The sequence below is a fragment of the Leopardus geoffroyi genome, chromosome C1 (genome assembly GCF_018350155.1).
Source record: "Leopardus geoffroyi isolate Oge1 chromosome C1, O.geoffroyi_Oge1_pat1.0, whole genome shotgun sequence".
NCBI classification, from domain to species: Eukaryota; Metazoa; Chordata; class Mammalia; order Carnivora; family Felidae; genus Leopardus; species Leopardus geoffroyi.
In genome coordinates this window covers 184,536,347-184,561,057 of record NC_059328.1, presented here as the reverse complement: position 1 = coordinate 184,561,057, position 24,711 = coordinate 184,536,347, and the positions used below count along the sequence as shown (strand labels likewise).

The 24,711-nt window shown below is 37.8% G+C and overlaps 1 protein-coding gene across 3 annotated transcripts in view; it reads right to left on the bottom strand.

Annotated features, from left to right (window-relative positions):
- Nucleotides 1-24,711, bottom strand: part of PLCL1 (phospholipase C like 1 (inactive)) — a 336,396-nt gene that overhangs the window by 34,689 nt on the left and 276,996 nt on the right. For all 3 annotated transcript variants that reach the window (XM_045480635.1, XM_045480636.1, XM_045480637.1), the window contains exons 4-5: nucleotides 18,945-19,020; nucleotides 16,753-16,862 (exon numbers count right to left, since the gene is read on the bottom strand). In XM_045480635.1, the coding sequence (XP_045336591.1) occupies nucleotides 16,753-16,862; nucleotides 18,945-19,020 (186 nt within the window). The remainder of the gene's footprint in view (nucleotides 1-16,752; nucleotides 16,863-18,944; nucleotides 19,021-24,711) is intronic.

The following is a 24,711-nucleotide window of genomic DNA, read 5'->3' as shown; positions in this document are numbered from 1 at the left end:
GAAAAATAAAATGGATGTGTATAAATTGGAACTCTTGTGCACTTCTGGTGGGAATGTAAAATGGTACAGCCAATGTGGAAAATAGTATGATGATTCCTCAAAAATATTAAACATAGATTTACCATATTACCAACAATTCCACTTCTTTTCTTTTTTTTTTTTTTGATGTTTTATTTATGTATGTGTGAAAGAGAGAGACAGAGTGCGAGCAGGGAAGGGGCAGAGAGAGAGGGGGAGACACAGAATCTGAAGCAGGTTCAGGCTCTGAGCTGTCAGCACAGAGCCCGACGCAAGGCTCAAACTCATGAACCGTGAGATCATGACCTGAGCCAAAGTTGGATGCTCAACTGACTGTGCCACCCAGGCACCCCCCCAACAATTTTCACTTCTGGGTATATACCCAAAAGAACTGAAATCAGGATCTCAAAGAGATATTTGTACATCCGTGTTTATAGCAGCATTATTCACAAAAGTTAAAACATGAAAGTGTCCAAGCATCCATCAACAGATGAATGGATAAGCAAACTGTAGTATTTATAGGACTTTCAGGGAAGATAGCAAAGCAGAAAGACCCTAAGCTAGCTTTCTCCCATGGATACAACTAGATAACATTCACATCATGTAAATAACTAGAAAAAGACTTGAAGGCTTGCAGAACAAACTCTCCACAGCTAAATATAGAGAAGAAGCTGCATCAAAGAGGGTAGGAAGGGCAGAGATGTAGTCAGCAGCTAAATAGACCCCCAGGACTGTCTGCAGGAGGGAGGGAAACCACAGGCACAGATAAGGGAGAGAAGTAGACTCACACAGGGAAGCCCACACAGGATGAGGAATAACATTTGCCTTTGAAAACCAGAGGGGCCAAATTTCACAAGTTCTTGGAATCAGTGGAACTTAAAACCTGGAACTTTAAAAATTAGCAGGATCATAGGAGAGCAGGGAGGGCAAGAGTCAACTGAGTCCCTGCCCTTAAAGAGATGGTACAATAAACAGCTCCACAGAGATATAGCATAGAAGCAGCACTTTGAAAAATGCCTGGGGTATATAAGAAGGAAATTTGTTTATTAATCTCAGAATGTGTGGTAGAGGAGCAGGGATGTTGGGAAAATTCTCCAGGAGGAAAGAAGCTGGCCATTTCCTTCCCCAACTATTTATGGAGCCAATACTCCCCACCTAACTTGTTAACAGTGCACCCTGCCCCTGCAATCCCCTGAAGACACACCCCCTCCAGCCAGGCTTTTGCTCCAGGTCTCCTCCCACAGCACACCAGCACAAACCTTGCTAACACTGCCAACCAGCACCTGTGTGCTTCTGCAGTTCCATCCCCTCCAATTTGCTTTTGGTCTGAACGCATCCAAAGCAGTGCCACAAGCCTGGTAGTCTATCAACAGCCCTGACAGGTGCCAGCACCACTCTAATGTGATGCCTGCCCCAGGGAAAGGAAAAGATAACCACACTCACCAGTCAGACTTCAGCTTCAGCAGTGGGCTGGTGGCAGATATCTGGTCTGACTGCAGGTCTCACCTACCAACAAAAGATTCTCAGGTACAACACAGGGAAAGCACTACTGCATCCTTGCCAAGTACCTATACTGACTATGCTCAAGCCCAAGGCAGTCCCAGACTGGCCTATTGACAACACAACAACAAAATCCTGCCCATAACAAAGAGAGCAATTGCAGATGACTGAAATGAAGGAGAAAGTGGCTCAGTCTGAACAGCAGGGTGCACACAACACACATAGAAGACAGCCCTGAAGTGCCTGGTTCTGGTTAACAGGGGACAGTGCAGGGCACTAAAGGACTTCTTCCTCATAAGACCACTACTTTTAAGAGCAGAAGATATAACTGACTCTCCTAACACAAAGAAACAGACACAGAGAGTTAGACAAAATGGGAAGACAGAGGAATAGGTCCCAAATGAAAGAACACAACAAAATCACAGTTAGAGACTTAAGCAAAATGCAGATAATAGCCTCATAGAGAATTTAAAGTAATGTTTGTAAAGATACTCCTTGGACATGAAGAAAGAGTGGAGGATCTCAATGAGACCTTCAGCAAAGAAAGAGAAAGCATAAAAAAGAACCAATTAGAGATGAAGAACCCAATAACTGAAATTAAAAATGCACTAGATGGAATAGTAGATAAGAGGAGGCAGAAGAACAGATCAGCGAACTAGAACACAGAAATGGAAAGCAATCAAGATGAAAAGATGCAAGAAAAAAATAATAATACAAAATGACAACAGACTTAGGGAACTCAGCGATACCCCCAAGCATAATAACATTTGCATTATGGGGATCCCAGAAAGCAAAGAGAGAGAAAAGAGGGAAGAAAGTTTATTTGAAAAAAAAAAATCACTGCTGAAAATTTCCCAAATCTGGGAAAGGGAACAGAAATCCAGATCCAGGAGGCATAGCAGCCCCCAACAAAATCAACCCAAGGAGGTTTACACAAAGACATACAGTAATTAAAATGGCAAAAAAAAAAAAAAATGATGATCAAAAGAGAATTTTAAAAATAGCAAAAAAGGGGCAGCTGGGTGGCTCAGTAGGTTAAGATTCAACTTTGACTCAGGTAATGATCTCACGGTTTGTGAGTTTGAGTCCCGCATTGGGCTCTGTGCTGATGGCTCAGAGCCTGGATCCTGTTTCAGATTCTGTGTCTCCCTCTCTCTGCTCCTCCCCTGCTTGCTATCTCTCTCTCTTTCTCTCAAAGATAAACATTTAAAAAATTTTTTTAATAGCAAGAGAAACAGAAACAAAAACATTTCCATTCAAGGGAAACTTCATAAGGTGATAAACTGATTTTTCAGCAGATACTTTGCAGGCCAGAGGGAGTGACATGATATATTCAAAGTGCTGAAAGAAAAAAAAACCTGCAGCGAATAATACTTTATTCAGCAGGGCCTTCATTCAGAATTGAAGCAGAGATAAAGAGTTTCCCAAACAAACTAAAGTTAAAGGAATTAATGAAAACTAAACCAGACCCACAAGAAATGTTAAAGGGGATTCTTCGAGTGGAAAGGAAAGACCATAAGCAGGAGTAAGAAAAGTAGAAAGCACAAAAGCAGTAAAATTAAGTATATCTATACAAATAAGTCAAGGGTGTCACAAAATAAAAAGATGTAAAGTATGACACCATATTCTAAAATGTGAGGGGAAGAGTAAAGAATGCGCTCAAACTTAAACAACCATCAACTTAATATATACTGCTATATGCAAAGATGTTATGGTAACCACAAATCAAAATCAATAATATATATGCAAAAATTAAAGATAGGAATCCAAATATATCACTAGAGAAAGCCAACTAACTGTGAGAGAAGAGAGCAAGAGAAGAAAGGAACAGAGAACTACAAAAACAACCATAAAACAAGTAACAAAATGGCAATAAGTACATGCCTATCAATAATTGCTTTGAATGTAAATAGACTAAATGCTCCAATAAAAATACAAAGGGTGACAGAATGTATAAAAAAGCAAGACCCAACTATATGCTGCCTACAAGAGACTCATTTGAAGCTTCTTTAGATACATGCAGGTTGAAAATGAAGGGATGGAAAAGCATTTATCATATAAATACAGTGAGAGAAACTTGGGGTAGCAATACTTATATTGGACAAGACAGACTTTAAAACAAAAGCTGTAGCAAAAGACAAAGAAGGACACTATATAATCATAAAAGGAACAATCCAACAAGATATAACAATTGTAAATATTTATGCAAACAACATGAAAGCATCCAAATACATAAAGCAGTTAATAACAAACATAAAGTAAGCAATGGATAGTAATATAATAATATTAATACAATATTAGGGGATTTTAACACCCCACTTATGTCAATGGATAGATCATCCAAACAGAAAATCAACAAGGAAACAGGGACTTTGAATGACACATTGGACCAAATGGATCTAGCAGGTATTTTCAGAACATTCCATCCTAAAACAGTAAAATACACATTCATTTCAAGTACACATGGGAAATTCTTAAGAATAGATCACATATTAGGCCACAAAATAAGTCTCAACAAATTCAAAAAGATTGAAGTCATACCATACATCTTTTTCGACCACATGCTATGGAACTAGAAATCATCCATAAGGATACAATCTGAAAGAGTACAAATACATGGAGGTTAAATAATATGCTACTAAACAATGAATAAGTCACGCAAGAAATCAAAGAGGAAATAAAAAAGTACAGGGAGACAAATGAAAATGAATACACTATGGTCCAAAATCTTTAAGATGCAGCAAAAGTGATTCTAAGAGGGAAGTTTACAGCAATACAAGCCTACGTCAAGAAGAAGAAAAATCTCAAATAAACAACCTAACCTTATACCTAAAGAAGGTAGAAAAAGAAGAACAAGCCAAATCTTAAACCAGTAGAAGGAAGAAAAAACATAAAGATATAAATGAAATAAAGGCTTAAAACAGGGGTGCCTGAGTGGCTCAGTCAGCTGATAATCTGACTGTTGATTTTGGTTCAGATCATGATCTCACAGTTCATGGGTTCAAGCCCCATGTTGGGCTCTGCACTTCAGCATGGAGCCTGCTTGGGATTCTCTCTCTCCCTTTCTCTCTGCCCTTCTCCCACTGTATCTCTCTTTCTCACTCAAAATAAATAAATAAACTTTTTTTTAAAATAAAAGAACCTTAAAATGACAATAGAATAGATTGATGAAACAAGGAGCTGGTTGTTTTAAGAGATCAATAAAATTGATAAACCTTTAGCCAGAGTCATCAAAGAGAGAGAGAGAGAGGACTCAAAGTCATAAATGAAACAGGAGAAATGACAACTAACAAAAATATAACAGAAATACAAGGATTTAAGAGAACATTATAAGGAATTATATGCCAACAAATTGAACAAATTAGAAAAAAGTGAATAAATTCCCAGAAACATCCAACCTCCCAAAACTGAGTCAGGAAGAAATGGAAAATTTGAAGACACATGATCAGAACTGAAATTGAAACAGTAATAAAAAAACTCCCAAATAACAAAAATCCAGAACCAATGGCTTCGCAGGTGAATGATATGAAACATTCAAAGAGAATTGATACCTATTCTTTTCAAACTATTCCAAAAATAGAAGAGGAAAGAAAGCTTCCAAATTCATTCTATGATGGCAGCATTATCGTGATACCAAAGCCAGGTAAAGACACTATGAAAAGAAGAAGAAAAAGAAGAAGAAGAAGAAGAGAAAGGAGAAGAGGAGGGGGAGGGGGAGGAGAAGGGGGAGGGGGAGGGGGAGAAAGATGGGGAGGAGGACAGGGAGGGGGAGGGGAAGAGGAGGAGGAGAAGAAGAAAAGAAAAGAAAAAGAAAAAGAAAGAAAAGAAAAAACAAAAGAAAAGTACAGGTCAATCTCTCATGAACATAGGTATAAAAATCCTCAGCAAAATATTAGCAAGCCAAATCCAACAATACCTTACAAATAATCATTCACCACAATCAAGTGGGATTTATTCCTGGGACACAAGAGTGGTTCAATATTTGCAAATCACTCAACATGATACAGCACATCAATAAGAGAGAGGATAAAAACCACATGATCATTTCAATAAAAGCATAAAAAGCATCTGACAAAGTAGACCATCCATTCATAGTAAAACCCTCAACAAAGTAGATTTAGAGGGAATATACCTCAACATAGTAAAGGCCATATATGAAATACCCATAGGTAACATCATACCCAATGGTGAAAAACTGAGAGCTTTTCCCCTAAGATCAGAAAAGAAGATAAGGAGGTCCACTCTCACCACTTGCATTCAACATAGTACTGGATATCCTAGCCATAGCAATAAGACAAGAAAAATAAATAAAAGGCATCCAAACTGGTAAGGAAGAAGTAAAACTTCCACTGTTTATAGATTCCATGATATTATATACAGAAAACCCTAAAGATTCCACCAAAAAACTACTAAAATTGATAGAATTCAGGAATGTCATGGGATACAAAGTTAATAAACAGAAATACATTGCATTTCTATAAGCTAATATGAAGTAGCAGAAAGAGAAATTAAGAAAAAAATCCCATTTACAATTGCATCAAAAAGAATTAAATGTCTAGGAATAAACTTAAGGAGGTGAAAGACCTGTACTCTGAAAACTATAAAACAATTATAAAAGAAATTGAAGACTACAAAACAAATGGAAAGATACTCCATGCTCATGGACTAGAAGAATGAATACTGTTAAAATATTCACACTATCCAAAGCAATCTACAGATTTAATGCAATCTTTGTGAAAATACCAACAGCAATTTTCACAGAACTAAAACACATAATCCTAAAATTTGTACAGAACTACAAAAGACCCCAAATAGTCAAAGCAACTGAAAAGGAAAAACAAAACTGGAGGTATCACAATCCCAGATTTCAAAATATACTACAAATCTATAGTAATTTAAATAGTATGGTACCAGCACAAAAATAGAAACAGATCAATGGGACAGAATAAAGGGCCCAGGAATAAACCCACGATTTATGTTCAATTAATCTTCAACAAAGAAGGCAACAATATGCAATAGGAAAAAGACAATCTCTTTAACAAATGGTATTGGGAAAACTGGACAGCAACATGCAAAAGAATGAAACTGGACCATTTTCTTATACCGCACAGAAAAATAAACACAAAATGGATTAAGGACCTACATGTGAGATCTGAAATCATAAAAATCCTAGAAGAGAACAAAGGCAGTAATTTCTCTGACATTGACCATACCAACATTTTTTCTAGGTATGTCTTCTGAGGCAAGAGAAACAAAAGCAAAAATAAATTAGTGGGACTACATCAAAATAAAAAGCTTTTGCACACCAAAGGAAACAATCAATAAAACTAAAGATCACCTGCTGAAAGGGAAAAGATATTTGCAAATGATACAGCCAATAAAAGGTTAGTATCCAGAGTATATAAAGAACTTACACAACTCAACACACATACACGAAACAAATAATCCAATTAAAAATGAGCAGAAGACATAAGCAGACATTTCTCCAAAGAAGATACAAAAAGCCAACAGAGACATGAAAAGATACTCAACATCACTGATCATCAGGGAAATACAAATCAAAACCATAATGAGATACCACTACCTCACACCTGTCAGAATGGCTAAAATCAAAAACATGGGAAACAAGTTTTGACAAGGATGTGTAGAAAAAGCAATGTTTGTGCCCTGTTGGTGGGAATGTAAATTGATGCAGCCACTGTGGAAAACAGTGTGGAGTTTCCTCAAGAATTAAAAATGGAACTACCGTATTATCCAATAATTCCACTTCTGGGCATTTACCCAAAGAGAATGAAAACACTAAGTTGAAAAGATATATGCACTCCTATGTTTATTGCAGCATTATTTACAATAACCAAGATATGGAAGCAGCCCAAGTGCTCATTAATAAAGAAGATATGGTACATACATAGAATGGAATATTACTTATCCACCAAAAAGAATGAAATCTTGTCATTTGCAACAACATGGATAGATCTAGAGAGTATAATGCTAAACAAAGTAAGTCATTCAGGGAAAGACAAATACCATATGATTTCACTCATATGTGGAATTTAAGAAACAAAACATATGAACAAAGGAAAAAAAAGAGACAAACCAAAAAACAGACTCTTAACTGTAGAGAACAAACTGATGATTAGGAGAGATGGGTGTGGGATGGGTGAAATAGGTAAAGGGGATTAAAGAGTTACATTTATCTTGATGAGCACTGAATAATGTATAGAATTATTGAATCATTATATTGTACACCTGAAACTAATACAACACTGTGTGTTAACTATACTGGAATGAAAATAAAAATAAAATAAAACAAAAATAAACATACAAATAAATGTAAAACACACCTACAAAATGTATACGACAGAACATTATTTAGCTGTATAAAGGAATTTATTACAACATCACTGAACCTTAAGGACATTATGCAAAGTGAAATAAGTCAGTCAAAAAAGGACAAATAGTGCATGATCACACTTATATGAGGTACTTATATGAGGTACTTATATGACTACTTAGAGTAGTCAAAAATCATAGAAACATAAAATCAAACAGTGGTTGTCAGGGGCTGGGGAGGGAGAGGAATGGAGAGTTATTGTTTAATAGATCCTGAGTTTCAGGTTTACAAGAGAAAAGAGTCGGGATGGATGTTGGTGATGGTCGCACAACACTATGAATGCATTTTAATACCACTGAACTGTTCATTTAAAAATGGTTAGGATGGCAAAATTTATGTTCTATGTATTTTAGCACAATAAAAAAAAAAACTTTGGAAAACAAAAATTCCCAACAAGATGGTAAGAATAGATCATCTTATTTGTAAAGCGCAATCAGGAAGGGAAAATATAGCAGTGGGAGAGATTACAGTGAGAAATTGTGAAGTAAGAATAGAAACGGAGTGTAATTAGGGTTTCATAGTGCCATAGGTTAAAAATAAAACAAAGGAGGAGGAGTAAGATATAAAAGAGAGGGTATATAAGTAGAGAGATTTACGCTATTGATAAGTTTAGTGACAAAAGGATCAGTGTGTTTAAGCAATGTAATGTAGTTAAGCACAGAAAAAGACTGAAAATAATATATAGTCATAAAATGTGAAGACTTAGGACTCTAACTATCATAAAACCTGATCCCATCTTTAGGTGAGAAAATCTAGCCCCAGAGAAGATAATCTAATGTTTAAAAATTATATTAGTTGAAGATTTTTAAACTCATGTCCAACTTCCTATACGTCAAAACTCTCAGATAATCAATTTTAAGATAAAATAGACAGGAACTCACAGCCCCAAATCTTGTTATTTTGTATGTATTACTAGAAAATATTTTCCTTAGACTTAACAGAATTAAAAGCTTTATTGAAAACTCTGTAAGTCCACATCTCAAGATTAATGACTTACAGCCTCTTCAATATTCCTGTCAGGCTCCTTTCTTCTCAGTGAAGCCTGAGGAGGCCTTACCTATAAGGACTTCACCTCTCATTTCCAAATCATCTCAGGTTTGCTATTCAAAGGAAGAAGATTCCAGGACTTTTGCTCTAATGGCTTAGGTGATAAAGGACAGAGTGAACATCTGAGAGATAGAGTTGAGGGTGTAGAGGAGTGGGCTGAGGAAGGAATATGAATAGGATTATAGCCTTTGCAAAGCTCTTGCTGGAGGCACTTTCTCTACCTCATCAAGTTGTGGAGGCTGACAACATCTAGACTGAAAGCAAGCGAACAGTAACCTGGTCCAAGAGAAACAGGAGGAGGCTGGCTGGGTTCTCAGGGTGGGTCCAGGGTCAGGCCCTCTGCTTTGGTATTTTTGTTATTTTGTTTTCCTTTCCTAATTTCAGTGGTATCTGTCCAAGTGTTCAATTACATCTGGGGAGCTAATTCACGTGCTACCCAAACTCATAGGAGATGCATAGGTAATGAAGGAAGTTAACTGATGCGTTTACAAAAACAAATGCGACCTCCAGGCAGATAGGACTAGTTTTGTCACTTGGTCAATCCATTCTGTCTCCACCAGAAAAGTATACCTGGGAAGCCAAACTGACAACAGAGTTGCTTGGTGAGTATAATGTCAGAACAAGGAGAATTGGTGGTCTAAAGCTACACGCTTTCAATGTACCTTTCTGCACTGTGGGAATATACTGCCAAGGTGATTGGAATTCTCATGTTATGTGGACAGGACACTTACTCTCTATAAGATAATAGACATAAAGCACTTAGTACAATACTTGATATATAGAAAGCACTCAGTTAATATATCATTATTATGGTACTATTAATATTCCAACAATATAGCATAGTGGGCTGACAGCATGGGCTCTGGATTAAATTCTTGCTCCCTCACTCAGTACCTGTAGGCCAATGGGAATGTTACTTAACCTCTCAAGCCTCAGTTTTCTTATCTACAAAATGAGTGTAGTACCACTAACTTCACAGCATTACCCTTAAAATGACTTAAGATGTTGTGTGAAAATCACTTACCTGCTTATTATAAGCAGTGAATGCTAATTACTAATAATAAAAATAACAATTATACAGCACTTTTTATATGCCATACACCACTTTATATATCTTAACTCACTTACGTGGTGTTTAAATGGGGTGTTTAAATCAAATGGGGACCTCAAAATGTGGGGTGGTGATTGGGTGGAAGCTGGTGATGCAGAAGGTAAAAGGATTCACCTCAAGCAAAACAAGGTGATAGAAGTTTATCGAATACAACACAAGGGAATGGCAGGCAGGACAGCAAAGGAGAGGCAGTGGGTGGGGTTCGGTTTTAAAGGGAGAAGAGGAAGAGGTATGGCAATATATGGAATTCTCCCTTTTTTGGTAGCTGTGCCTAGTTGTAAGTAGCCCATTGGTCAGTTAGGGCCTGTGGATATACTAAGGTGGGTCACCTGATGGCCAGTCTGTATTCAGCCAGGGGAACACTGTGGGCCCTTTCTACATTCCATTGCTCAAGGCTGTTTGCCTAAAAATGGCCTCTACAATTTAGTCCTCATATAATCCTATGAAGTGGGTGTAATTGGGGAACCTCATTATATTCACCAAAATCTGTTCCCTTTCCTTGAGGAAGTATACACTTGCCCCACTCCACTGAATTCAGATCTGACCATGTGGCTTGTTTTGGCCATTTAAATATAAATAGAAGGAAACTATGATTCCATGTGTCATATGGCAGACCTATGACAGAAGTGAACATATGGCAGAAGTGTTTAAAACCAATTTGTGCTTTTCCCTACCTCTAGGATTGTAGAAGTATTAGATACAGTTCCTATTAGCCTGTGTTCCTAAAATATACTTGTTGTGTATGTCTCGTGATGGACATACAGTAGAGGCAAGAAACAAGCTATTGTTTTAAGTCACTGAGATTTTCACATTTTTGTTACCACAGCACAATCTAGCATATCCCAATTGACTCAGAAGCACAGAGAAAAGGAAGTTTTTCCAAGGACACACAGGTAGAAAGTGTCTGGCTTCAGAGTCTGTACTCTTGATTCCTTTGCTTTAGGTTACTTAACAATTGATAGTATTATCAATATGAAGAATAGTTTATTATTAATGCATTATTGTCACTGGGGGTCTGTTTCTAGACTTCATAAACTGACATTCTTTTCTCAAAGAGTTGCCTCAGGAGGAAAGCTAGCCTTTCTCTAGCTTCTACTACAACAAGAGCCAACATCTACCAGAAACACCATTGGAGAGGTTCTCAATAGACAACATAGAGGACACTGGACATGTCCCTTCTTGATATAACCTCAGAGAAGCCTCCAGGATATATGGTCACTATGGATACCAGAAGAGGCTGATTTGATACACACACACACACACACACACACACACACACATACACACACACATACAGAGTCACAAAGAATGATTTTAAATGGTCATTTGGCTGAGGGTGACTCCATTCTTGCTATCATTCAGTCTTTCAGAGATGGATACCTCTCATACTTCTTTTCTCAATAACCCATCATCTTATTTCCTTTCTCCTGTCTCTCATCAATGAGACTTCAAGTGGTTTTGCAGGCTCTGTTAGAAAGTGTATTACCGCACTGACATCCACTTAATTGCCCTTATTCAGCAATATTTCCCAGAGATGTGACAGCCTGAAATTTGGGGCCTGAATAAGAGAATCTGCCTGCATTACAAACACAAGTACACAAGGAGAAGTGAAAAGCTCCAGCCTCTGCTCTTCCCAAGAAAAATGAATATGTTGCCAAGAAAAAGCAGAAGAAGCAAAGGCTTAAACAATAATAAAAAGCCAACAAGTCAGGCAGAAAAGATTAGTCATACCTACTGAATATAAATCTACAAAAAAGAACTGTTTTTTTATTTTTATTTTAGACAGAGAGAGAGAGATAGGAAATCTCAAGCAGTCTCCATGCTCAGTGCAGAGCCCAACACAGGCTCAATCCCATGACCCTGGGAGAAATCATGACCTGAGCTGAAATCAAGAGTCAGGTACTCAACCAACTGAGCCACCCAGATGCTCCAACTGGATTTTTTTGTGTGGCACACACTGGAATGCATTAAATTACAAGCTGTAAATCTATGTAGGGAAAGTATAAATACATATCAATTAATAGAAGTGCTCATTGATGAAGTAATTGTTCATCATAATTTATTTAATACATGTCATTCAACTAGTAATCAATGAAATTTATGAGCAATAAGAAGTCAGCCACTTCCTAATATTTTTATTCCTTTTTAAGCTCTAGTGACCACCTAACTTCATAATTTTTCTTTACAATAAAATGTTTACTAGTTATATTTTTTGAATATTATTTTTTATATATTTCTACTTGACACATGTCTAGCCTGGTAAAATTGATTTTTTCATCAAACTTTTAAAAATGTAAAGATAATTGAATTTAGTTCCTTAAAATGCCTAACAGGCCAAGTTAGAAAAATATATACTGGGAAAGCTCACTAAAATGCTACTCAAGGGTTCTTTCTAATTTCAGTTTTACAGGTGTGACTGCCTTACAATGAAGTTCTTTTTATACTTGAGGAGTCAAGACACTCTGGATGGAGTCCAAGCCTTTAAATGGATTCCACATAATAATACATTGTGTTTTCTCAGACATATAGTATAAATTCATATCTCTCTTCCAAAAGAACTTCAAAACTCTCATGAGTGAAACACTTCCAAAATTAATAACAATTTACTACAATAGGTTAACTAAGCCAGTGAAATTGTAGCATCTCTTTCTGGAAGACTTAAAGAACAGGGAAAATTCCCATTGTAAGATTTTAATATTATGTTAATAACCAAATAACACTCATTTCTGAAGGATAGCATGGGGGAAAAGACAGATGGAAGTAACTCAATGTCTGATGGTAGGATGAGATGCAACTATCTTGGTCCAATGATTATCTAGAAAATATACTGAAGACTGAGTCATTGAGACATGTATCATCACATCACCCCAAATAAATACAATGGCTATATATAGAATTTGATTCTGTGCTCAGCAGTGAAAGAGAAAGAAATGGATAGGAGGAAAATATTATAGTTGGCTATTGGCATATGGCCAAAGTGTGGGGAAATGCAAATGATATGCTAAGCAACTCCCTACTCTGGACCCATGTATGGTACTAAAATATGAATGGAAGGAAAAAAAAAACATGGATTGTTTCCAGGACCATCTTGACTTCAGCTTTCTTGCTGGATCCTAAGTCCTCATCTCTGGCTTGGAAAGTGTAGACACTAAGTATGATTCATATTCATTTTATTATAGAGCTATTTATCTTTGTCTCTGCCAATTTTCCTCTAGCTTCCCCTTCATTTATTAATATCGTATCAATGTAATACTGAATTTCAGAAAACATAAACTAAAGAATTACTTTTTTAGTCTCAGCTCAATTTACTTTAAAGCCAATGCTCCTTTCCACCACTCCTTGGTCCCAACAACCTTTTTCCTAGACGTACATTTCTAATTTTTTTCAGCTTCTCCCCTACTTGTTGGAAAGTACATTGGAATTAAATATTTTTAGCTTCACGAACCCATATATTCAACCAATATTCATCAATCCCCACTCCCTTCCTCTAGTTAGTAGAGAGTACTTATATAAATTGCATGTAAGGAAACTTTTTCTGTTGGCAATGCACAACTTTATAGCGGGCCCTGCCATATTCTACCTATTCACTGTTTATGTCTCAAAAGTTTGGTTACTGCTTATTCAACCAGTTGTAAGCAATGTAAACTGAATCTAGAAAACTAAGAAAAAGGGAATTTATTGGAAGACTTTAGAAGCTTGGAAAATCAACAGGAAGGCTGGAGAACAAAGCAGGAATTAAGAGTTTCACATTCAAGATACAAGAAATAAAGGGAGGGGGGTGCCTGGGTGGCTTAGTCAGTTAAGCATCTGACTCTTGACTTGCTCAGGTCATGATCCTGTGGTTCTGGAGATTGAGCCCTGCATCGGGCTCTGCACTGACAGCACGGAGCCTGCTGGGATTTTCTTTCTCTCTCTCTGCCCTTCCCCTGCTTTCTCTCTCTCTCTCTCTCTCTCTCTCTCTCTCTCTCTCTCTCGATAAATAAATAAACATTTAAAAAGAAAAAAAGAAAGGGAGAGTCTTAGAGAGGAGGATCTTCTCAGAGAGGCATCATTGAACTAAACAGTCTCCAAAAGAGCCTAGTCTCTGTCCCTCAGCTAAAAATTCAAACTCCAAGAAGGTCATTTGTTCAGCACTGTGGAAAGAGCACCTGACTAACAAGCCCACCAAATGCAATGAAGGAAAGGAAATATTAAAAGTTTGGGAAAATTCACTATTCTTGTTTAAGTTCCTAGCACTCAAGCTGAAATGCTAGCAGCTAGTACATTAGCTACAATAGTAGAATATTGGTCATGTTTCAAAAGATCTGTCTTAGAATGGCATGTATAGTATTTGCTCAGCCCGATCTAGCAACCAGCCCCTGTCACTAAACCAAATAAACACAGAACAGTGAATGGGCTTAAGTCACAGATTAATACAGAAATAAGAAATCGCAATTTAAAAATTAATTATTAAAAGACTTCTAAATAAAATAAGAAACAAACAACAAACTTGTTCCTCCAATGTCATCTTTGCGTGGCAAAAGTAATAGCATACATATATACATACATATATATATATATATATATATATATACACACACACATATATACACACACATATATATTATACATATAACTATGTATATTATTGTTATTACTTTATATATGCACATGTGTGTATACAGTGTCTAGTTTTATGCACTGTGACTTAGACATTTTGTATATATTACTTCATTTAATTCTCACAAAACCCTGAGTATTAATATTATTGTCACTCTAGGGGCACGTAGGAGGCTCAGTTTGTTGAGCATCTGACTCTTGGTTTCAGCTCAGGTCATGATCTCATGATTCAGTTCATGGGATCAAGCCCCACATCAGGCTCTGAGCTGACACCTTGGAACCTGTTTGGTATTTTCTCTCTCCCTGTTTCTCTCTCTGCCCTTCCCCAACTTGCATGCACGTGCTCTCTCTCAAAATAAATAAACTTTCAAAATATATATATTATTGTCACTCTAATATTATTGTCAGCCCTCAGAAGGATCATACAATTTGGTTAAAGCCTCACAGCTATCAGGCAATGTGCACACAGAGCCTGCCTCACCCTTGCACTAGGCTGCCTAGACTCAGTCACATGGATTGAGTTTTATGGGGAGCAGAAGGACAGTGTAGTATAGACCCACAGACATGAGTTGAAATCTCAGCTTTGCCATTTACTAGATGAAGGCAAGAAGCTTAAACCTTGCTAAGCCTCAATGTCCTCATCTGTGAGATGGATAGAGGCATACCAGGGTCAGCAAGAGTTGCTGCAAGGGCACACCTTTGTTGCAAAGAGGAGAGGGAAAATGTATATAAACTACTTAGCTGTGAGCGCCTGCCACATATTAAGTGCTGAATAATTGATGGCCATTATTGGTTATATGTCTGTCTCCCTTGATACACCAGTCCTGGAGGCCCAGGTATTACTCTTCTGATATTTGTATCCATAGCTCCTTTCTCAGTGACTGGCACATTAACAAGACCACATAAATATCTGATCAGAAAGTGTTTGAGTCAGGGTTCACGCTGACATGTTGTCTTCTAATATTATAAAATAAGCCCCTCTTCATATTAATGCTATAGCTCCTCCCTGCTCATTAAGCAAATGATGCCTATTTTCCCTCATCCCACCTCCTGCCTCCAGACTGTTAATTCATGAGGTCAAGGTCTGTGCCTCTTTCGCTCTCCATGGACCCTCAATACCTAGCATAAAGTCCAGTACATAGTAGGAGGTTAGCAAATATTTGTGAACTGAATTTTTAAGAAACATTTGTAACATGTCTTACAGTTCACCTGGCACCTCCTCATAAACATGTCTCTTTGGCACCAAGCTGTCTGGGTTCAAACTCCACCTCCATTGTTAGTGGAGTGACCTTCGGTAATATACCTAAGCTTTTAATGCCTCGGTTTTCTCACCTCTAAAATGAGAATAATAGTAGTATTGGGTTGTTGTGCATATTAAAATGTTAGTTTATTAAAGCTTGTAAAACAGTATATGACATATAGTAGATGTTCTTTATACATTGGCAATGATTAATTTTTTAATTAATCACGTTTGTGGCTATTTTCTTCTCAACACACTGTCAGGAATAAATTATTCCAACTGCCTAAATCATCTGTCCTTTCACATAAGAAAATATGAAAAGTGGCATCTTTACTTCAAACTCCTAAAATTAATTTTCAGCAGAGCAAATCATAATCTCAAGAAACTGACTTCCAAAGCTATTTGCAAAAATAAATATATTTATAGAAACTGTTCTTAAAATAAAATAATCCTAAATGGTTCCAGATATTCTGAGGTTTAAAGCTCTTCCAGATCACTTGTGCTGGATCCTTCTCCCACATTTGGCATTATTCTTGCCACAGACAAGAACAGCTATATTGACATGAACAGCAAAGTCCATGTGAGTAAAAACACACAAACACAACCACCAGGCAGTGGAATTAGGTCGTGCTGTCCTCTGTCTCCACCACAAACCTCGTTTGTCCTATTAGGGCAAAAAGTATGTCAATCTCCCCATCACTTAGAGCATGAACCTGGTGATTTAGGCCACATATTACTTAAAAATTCAAATCACTGCATTTAACCACCGATGTTTCTCTACACTTTGGAGACATGAGGAGAAGAATAATAAAGGCAAAGAAGGTCCCTGGGAATTTCATTTACCTTCAATACTGTAATGTTCCAGGCAAAACTCTCAGTCGCCTTGTTGAGTTTTCTTCCTTTCAAGCCTTCTTTCGCCCCTAGATTATGAAGTTCCTCGTGAAATTCCATCCCTTTGAAAAGAGAACATGTAAGAATTCTTAGTATGATGCTATTTCAGAAAAACATTTTATTATGAAAAATGTTATTATTTCCCATGCCTGCCCTTCTCTTATAATTTTGAAATCCCTGAATTGAATGCTCCTTCTCATTCTGTTCATCCCCACCAATGGCTGTCCTTAGGGGCAAACTAACAATAATGGATGCATTAGACCAAATTACCTTTGAAACAGCCAGGAGGCATAGATAAAGACATAAGAAGGAAGTCAAGAACCAAATTCTTCCAAGAGGGTACATATGTCTTGTTTGTCTTCTACCTGGTTTTTACATGAAACAGTGTAATGTGTAACTGATAACCATATGTGATAGATGAACTTATTCTACTTTTCCCTATAAACCATCTCCATAGATTGACAGTAGATCCTGGAGCCCATGTGAATAACAAGGTTAACTGACAAATGTTGAGTAAAAATAAAAACATGTTTTGTAAATAGAGTTCCTGGAAATACCTAAATGTTTCATATTTGAGAATGACCTTAAAATTATGTTTAGCTCAACTATTTCTTAAGAAGCTTGAGTACTATAAAAGATATCACTATCCTCAGAGATGGGGATCACACTTTCTTCTGGACAGCTTATGCCATCTTTGGAAAGCTATACCTTATGTCAAGTCAAAGTCTCTCTCCCTGGAACCTCGGTGCTAGCTAGATCCAGACCTGCTACGTCCAACCTCTTTTTCACTGTGCAGCCCTTTAAATATTTGAAGAAAGATGTTAGATAAAGTCCACTGGAGTCTTCTCTCCTCCAGATTGAACATTCTAGCATGGTTCAGCTTTACTAATAATGTCTCTTCTCTAAATATGACATCCAGGAAGATTGCATATTGCATATTGCATTGCATCCAGAAAAGCTTGTAGGAACATCATATTCAAAGTGGGCTTGAAGCAGCCCACACAAGGTAGGGTAGCAGCCCACAAGGCTGAAGTAGCCCACCACCCTCTTTATTCTAATTACTCTACTTTTATTAACATAGCCCAAAACCACATTAACCTTCTTAGTGCTAACATCACAAATATAGCACATGGTAAGAGCATGATTGTGCAGCCGGGCTTACCCTCTGGCTCTTCCACTTTACTAGCTACATAAGCATGAACAAGTCCTCTCTGTGATCCAGTTTCCTCACTGGTGAGATGGTGATAACAAGAGTGTTTACCTCAAGGGATGGTGGTGAAGATTCAATGAGTCAACACATATAAGGCTCTCAAAGTACTGCCTCACATATAGGAGCATTATATAAGTACGTGGGATTATTTCTGTGCTTTTTGTCAACAGAAACAGTTAAGTCTGTAGACCAAGTCAGCAAAGAGCACCATTTTTAAAGTCTGGTCTGGATTCAAAGGTCAGCTCTACCTTGTGTTAATAGGCATCTTGGGTGATTCACTCAATCTCTCAGAATCTCAGATGGTTCATCTACAAATTGGATATAATGGTGATTACCTTGTAGAGTTGTTATAAGGACTAAGCAACATAGTGTATTTTCACAGTATATCATATGCCAATATATCAAGCAATTGTCATTATTGTCATCTCCTTCATCCTAATTATTGTGCGTCAGAATCAAGGAGAATATAAATCCAAGAAAGACAAAAGTATAGAGTATGGATGAAGGTGAATATAAATCAACAAAGGGGTACCCTCACAGAGATGTGATCCATCCTCTCCTTAAAGAAAGAATAAATTTAAAAGGATGACTAATAAATGAGGCCAAAGCCTAGAAGATTAATAGGATTATGGTTCAAATTGTAAAAATGAGGTGGTTCTTAAGGAGCAATGTGTAGTAAAAACCACAAAAGTAGAGTCAGAACCCCTCACCTCTCTAGACATCTTCAGACATTACCCCCCTATATACATACAACCCACCTACTGTCACCAAGACTTCTTCTGTACTAAACAAAGACTTAAGTTTAACTCAAATTTATAGCTAAACTATGGCATAAAATATTTGAATTTTAAGAGTAAAAATGGAAACTTGAAAAATCTACCAAGAATTATCATTAAGTTTCTAAATGAAATAGGGCAGGAGTTGGGGGGATTACCTGCTTTCTGACACTGCACAATCTTTTCCTGGACTGTATCTGCCATTTCTATGAGAAACCGGCTCTCTTGAATCATCTGTCACAAAAATAAAAAAAGGTGGTTGTTAGCAGTCCTTAAACTGACTCATTGGAAAGACAACACACAGAGAGACTCTCCTGATGCTGGCAGTAATGGGGAACCATGGCCCTGACCACAAGAGGTAGGAGACGGAGGGATAACGTGTGCTCCAACCCCCATTCATTCTAGCACTACCACTAGAGGCACCTACCTTATAATTGCTTCAGTCACGTAACATGCTTGGCACATCATGAGTGCCAAATAAGTAATTGCTAAATAGATGTATACACATTCTTTCAGCCCCAGATCACATTCAGGAACACCTCTATTCCATCGCCTCACTCCAAACGTAACTGCAACAATAAGGCAAGTGGTACTGGAACAATAGCAACAAGAATCAGAATAAGGCATCACCTAGTAATGAGCTAAAGGACTACTGAACACATCAGTGAAGTTAGCAGCTTGGATTTGAGTGGCCCCAAAATGGTGGAGGTCTGGTCCTCCCTCTAAAAGGGCTCCAGATCCACTGGCAAGAATGAGGAGTGGGTCAGATTTCAGAGACACCAATTATTCAACAGAGCTTGTAGGCAATAACACCGAAATGGTTGTCCCTGACCTTTACGTTTGGATAGAAAGCAAAAATGTCCAAGGAATAATTAATCTACTGAATGAAGTAGGGGAAATAAGACAACTATTGGAGAGATGGAGAAAAGAAAAATCTGTACGTGAAGAAGGGGGAAGATGATAATCAGTAAAGAAGTTGTGATCAGGATGACAAGGCCTGGAGGGCCCCTTTGAAGAAGTGACTAAAGAAAGGCAACCAAGAGGCAAACTAACACTTCTTGAATTTCCAGCCACTCTTCTACCCCCAATAAATGCTGTCCCATCTCATCTGGCTATTCTGTGTTTTGTGTGTCTGAATATTCTGAAGGGACTTTAAGGCAGAATGCAAAGTGGACATGAAGGTCTGAGGTAAGACATCTTTCATAATTAAGTGCTGTTGAACAGATTAGTCTTGTATAATCACTGACAAATATAAAGTGGTTTATGATTACAAATTTTAAATGGAAAAGAATATTGAATCACAAATTTGTAAGCACTGTGGTAAGTACACGGGATATGATGCATTAAGGAGTAAAAACAGACACATCTCTAGCTTCATGGAGCTCAGAGTCTAGCAGGGAAGTCTACTCAAATGCATGAATGAAATGGGATAATTAATTCAACCAAACAAAATTCAATTACTCATATTTTCTGCCTAAAGTAGTAGTTGAAAGTAACTTATTTGGAGAGTTAAATTGACCATCAAAACCATAAAAATAGATACCCAAGAAGTTCTAGACTGAGTCAAACATTTTAACTGCATTAACTCTTTCAACTCTCAAAAGGAAGTGGAAAGCTAATGAATAACAATTTACGAAATGACTAACAGTAGCCTAACTGACTAGAGCTTCCAAGTGAATGAAACTGATAAGCAGAAAAAGATCAAATATGAGGGCATCTGATTCAGTCTTTTCTAAGCTTAGCATCCATGCATGCAACATCAATTGAGTTTTATTATACTTTCAAAAGTTATATACTGCAATAGTTAAGTAGTAGACAAAATATTTTCATGAAATTCAAGCAAGGGAAACCTTCATAAATAATGGACATATTTTGTGACTTTACCATAAGCAAAATAGGTAATATGATATACATTTTTAGAATCATTTAATTTTAAGACCAAAAGAATCTTAGGTATCATGGCCACCCCCTTAATTTTGGTTTTAGAAAAAAAGAAAGTGAAGAGTTATAGAAGTTAAGATTCTTGTCCAAAAAATAGAACTAATTAATTATCAAGCTGGAATTAAAATTGCAGTTTCCTGGCATCCACTTATTGTCATGAAAAAAATAGCACCCCTCTGATTTTGTCTGCCCTGCCCATACTCCAGGAGAGAATGCATGCCTTCAAATACTTGCAATCTTTTTGAGAATAAAATATAGCATTTCCAAAGTCACCTGGCCCAGCCTGTCAGGAAAAAAAAAAAAAATGTGTGAGCATGCCCATAATCAATCCATTTCAACCAGATTCAGATTTGCCCTTTTTAAGAAAAACTCAAAAAAGTAACAGGATTGATAATTTCCTTTATTAAATCTTGATTGACATCTTACCCTCATTTCCCTTGGTTTTGCTCTCAGTAGAGAACATATTCTTTGATTTTAAGAAACTATTAATTTGTGGCCAGTTTTCTTTGCAGTGTTTTACTAAGTATCTCCTCAGTGTTGAGTATAAAAGGAATATAATTTCTGCATCCAAAAACACCATAGCCTCTTTGTAACAACCTGAGAAGGAAGTATCCTCTTTGTCATGGCTACCCCTTCTACCTAGACTCTCAAACCCATCTGTACTGCTTCCCTCAGGAATCTGTTTCTAATGATTCCTTCTTTCTTTTTTTTTTTTTCCAAAATTTCTACCTCTCTCCCGCCTTTTTCCCTTCTCCACACAACATCTCCTACTTTAAAGTATGCAAACAAAAACAATAATAAATATTCTATTGGCCTTTGATTGGTTGTCCTCATTAATCCTTCCTTTAAAAATTAGCCCGCATTCATTGTTTTGACTCATGCAAGACTCCACCAAGACCTTCAAAGTTTAACCTCGGCCTCATGATCAACTACACCTGGCCAATCCTTGGTCTTCATTTGTTCCCAACTCAGCAGCTGACACCTCTGATCAGCCCTCCTTCATTTCTGGGACCTTGGTTCTTTTCATGCTTTGCTCTTTCTCTGACTTCTGTACTACTCTTTCTCCTTTTTTATATCCACACATGTAGGAATCCTCCCAGCTGCCTGGCCTAAGCTCTCCACTGTTTCCTTTCATCATTATCTCTCCTCTTAGCAATTCCATCCGTGCTTAGAGCTATGAAATTTGTATTCATGCAGATCCCTTCAAAGCCAACATCTTCAACGCCCAGCTCTCTCCTAAATTCCAGATTCATACCTCCAACGGTGTATAGCAGTGGTTTCCAAAGTAGGGAGGTACATGTACTCTGGGGCGGGGAGCACAAGATAATCCTTTGAGGTGTGAGGAGAAACAATGAGGACTTTTATTCACATTGATTTAACCCGTAAAACTAGCAAGGAAATTAAGCTTTACAGATTGATCCTGCCCCCCTTGCCAAATCAAGGTCAAGTATCTCTAAGGTGGGAACTGAGGTAAGACGAAGAAGGTAATTCCACATTAGGTAAGGGCTGACAACAGCACTCATTTATTAGTTTCTTCCAGAATATGTCAACTGACATAAGGCTGTAAAGTAGCAGAGTAAGTACCACTTATATTTTCTTGTTCTAGATAAACTAAGCCTGCCAAATGCGCATTCCTGAAAGGAAAATGAAGATTACATAAGCACAAGCAAGAACGTGAAGATGGCAGAGCAGCTCCTCGTTCTGTTCACGCCATGATTTCTTCCTCAGCAACACTGACAAGTGATAACAATGACAGTCGGATCAGATCAACATATTCAATCACACTGGAAGAGCAAAAAGACTTATTTCTATTATGCATAGGTAAAACTTTTAAAATCCAACGCTGACTTCTATTCTTGATTTCTTTTACACTGTATGAATTGGTATGTTACTGAGTTCGTATATTTATGAATGAACAAATTCTCAAAATATTTTTACTGAGGAGTTGCTGGGCCCTCTCTATTCGGCTCTCTAGATACCCTCTCTGCCATGCTCTGGGCTGGGGAAGTTGATCTCTGTGGGCAACATCAAGCAGGCTCTCTTGCCTCTGATTCCTGTTAGGATTGGCCAATGGGACCGACCGGCAAGGGATCAGGACAGGAGGCGGGAGGAGAGAGGTTTAGGGCAGTTACTCCTTGATCATCCCCTCCCTGCCAGACTGTGGCTCCATGGCTTCCTCTCTACAAGGCCACAGCTCCTGTCAAGTGGCCCCGTTCTGGCAGGTACCATATTACTGAGTGCCAGGAATGGCTCCTTCCCCTTTTCCTTTAGGTCTGCAAGTGATGACAGCTTTCTACTGTTGCTATACCTGTGGTGCTCACCGCCCACTGATGCTTTACTAACCCATACCCATACTTTTAAAACCAAAGCCCTCATTTACTCATTTAGTCACCCCTTTGAGTGTGCTCTCTGCAGAGAACAAATAAGGTGGAGATGCTTACTATCAGATAGCTGTATCTGTAATTTCCAGCATTCTCTGTCTCTTCCAGACACCCAGGTTCAGATCACCAACACACTCTGCCTTGCTACATCCAGAAGGTGAGCTCCCACATTCTGTCAGTCACCAAGTCTTGCCTAACCTGCCACTTTTATCCCTTTGCTTCCTCCTTTATCACAACACTCCTGGTTTAAGCCTTCATTCTCACTCTCTGGGCCATCTTTCAAATTCTAATTATCCTTCCAGAGGCAGCTCAAATGTTGTTATCCTCCATTTTACTTTCCCTGCCTCACCCCATTCCCACCTCTACTCCTGCCAAAAAGTGTAGATCTCCTATTTTCTCCAAATGCACCCAAAACTCCCTTGGAGACACTCAAAGATGGCTTTGAATCCCTCTTGGCTACTGGCAGGTTCTGGTCCTTCCCACCTCACTCCCTCCAAATATCACTTCCAGAATCATCGTCCAAAAGCATAGCACTAGCTACTTCCTAGATTTGTTATTTTCTCCTTTGCCTGTTAGATGATGTAAAATTTTCTAACTCCAAGTTTGAGTCTTCTTATTTGCCTCAGCAGCCTCTTCCCCTATGGCTTCCCAATTCTCCCAGGTCCAGGTGTGGCTCACACTTCTCCAAACACACCCCACTTATTCCTCCTTCCTCAGATTTCTTTCTATTAGGGAAGTCTTCTGAATAAGCCATCTCCCTTGGTCAAAATCCCATCAGCTTCAAAACTCACTCGAGTGCCCCCCTCTTCCACTGGTGTCCTGATTTCCCTTCCTCTCCACCTCTCACCTCCAAATCCCAAGAACATTCTATTTTGTTAGTCTGTTTACAAAATGTCTTATTTTCTATATCAAGTTACAATTAACTGCTTACTTACATTATCTCTCACACTTCATTTCTCCAGTAAAGTGTAATTCTAGTAGATCATTTACTCATTTACCTTTATATCCCCAGATACATCAATTCATTTATAGAATCACCTTTTCCCTATTTCACTCTGTGATCCTTATTTCTTCTACATATCGATTACCCACACATTTACACACAAGAAAGTATTTTATTTATTATTGATCACTTCCCAAACCTATAATTGTCTTTTTGAAGTCTTATTTCTCTTTTTATCTCTAGTCTTTTTTTCTAGGCTTCTCCACTTTTCTATAATCCAATATGTTCTGAATTCCCCTTCAAATAATCCTTTTAATTTTTTTTTTCAACGTTTATTTATTTTTGGGACAGAGAGAGACAGAGCATGAACGGGGGAGGGGCAGAGAGAGAGGGAGACACAGAATCGGAAACAGACTCCAGGCTCTGAGCCATCAGCCCAGAGCCTGACGCGGGGCTCAAACTCATGGACCGCAAGATCATGACCTGGCTGAAGTCGGACGCTTAACCAACTGCGCCACCCAGGCGCCCCCAAATAATCCTTTTAATAGGATTATACCTATAGAAAATACACTACTCAAATATTAGAAAATACATTTTTAAACATTATTACTTATTTAAGGTAAAATAAATCACCACCAAAACATGCAATAAACTCTATGA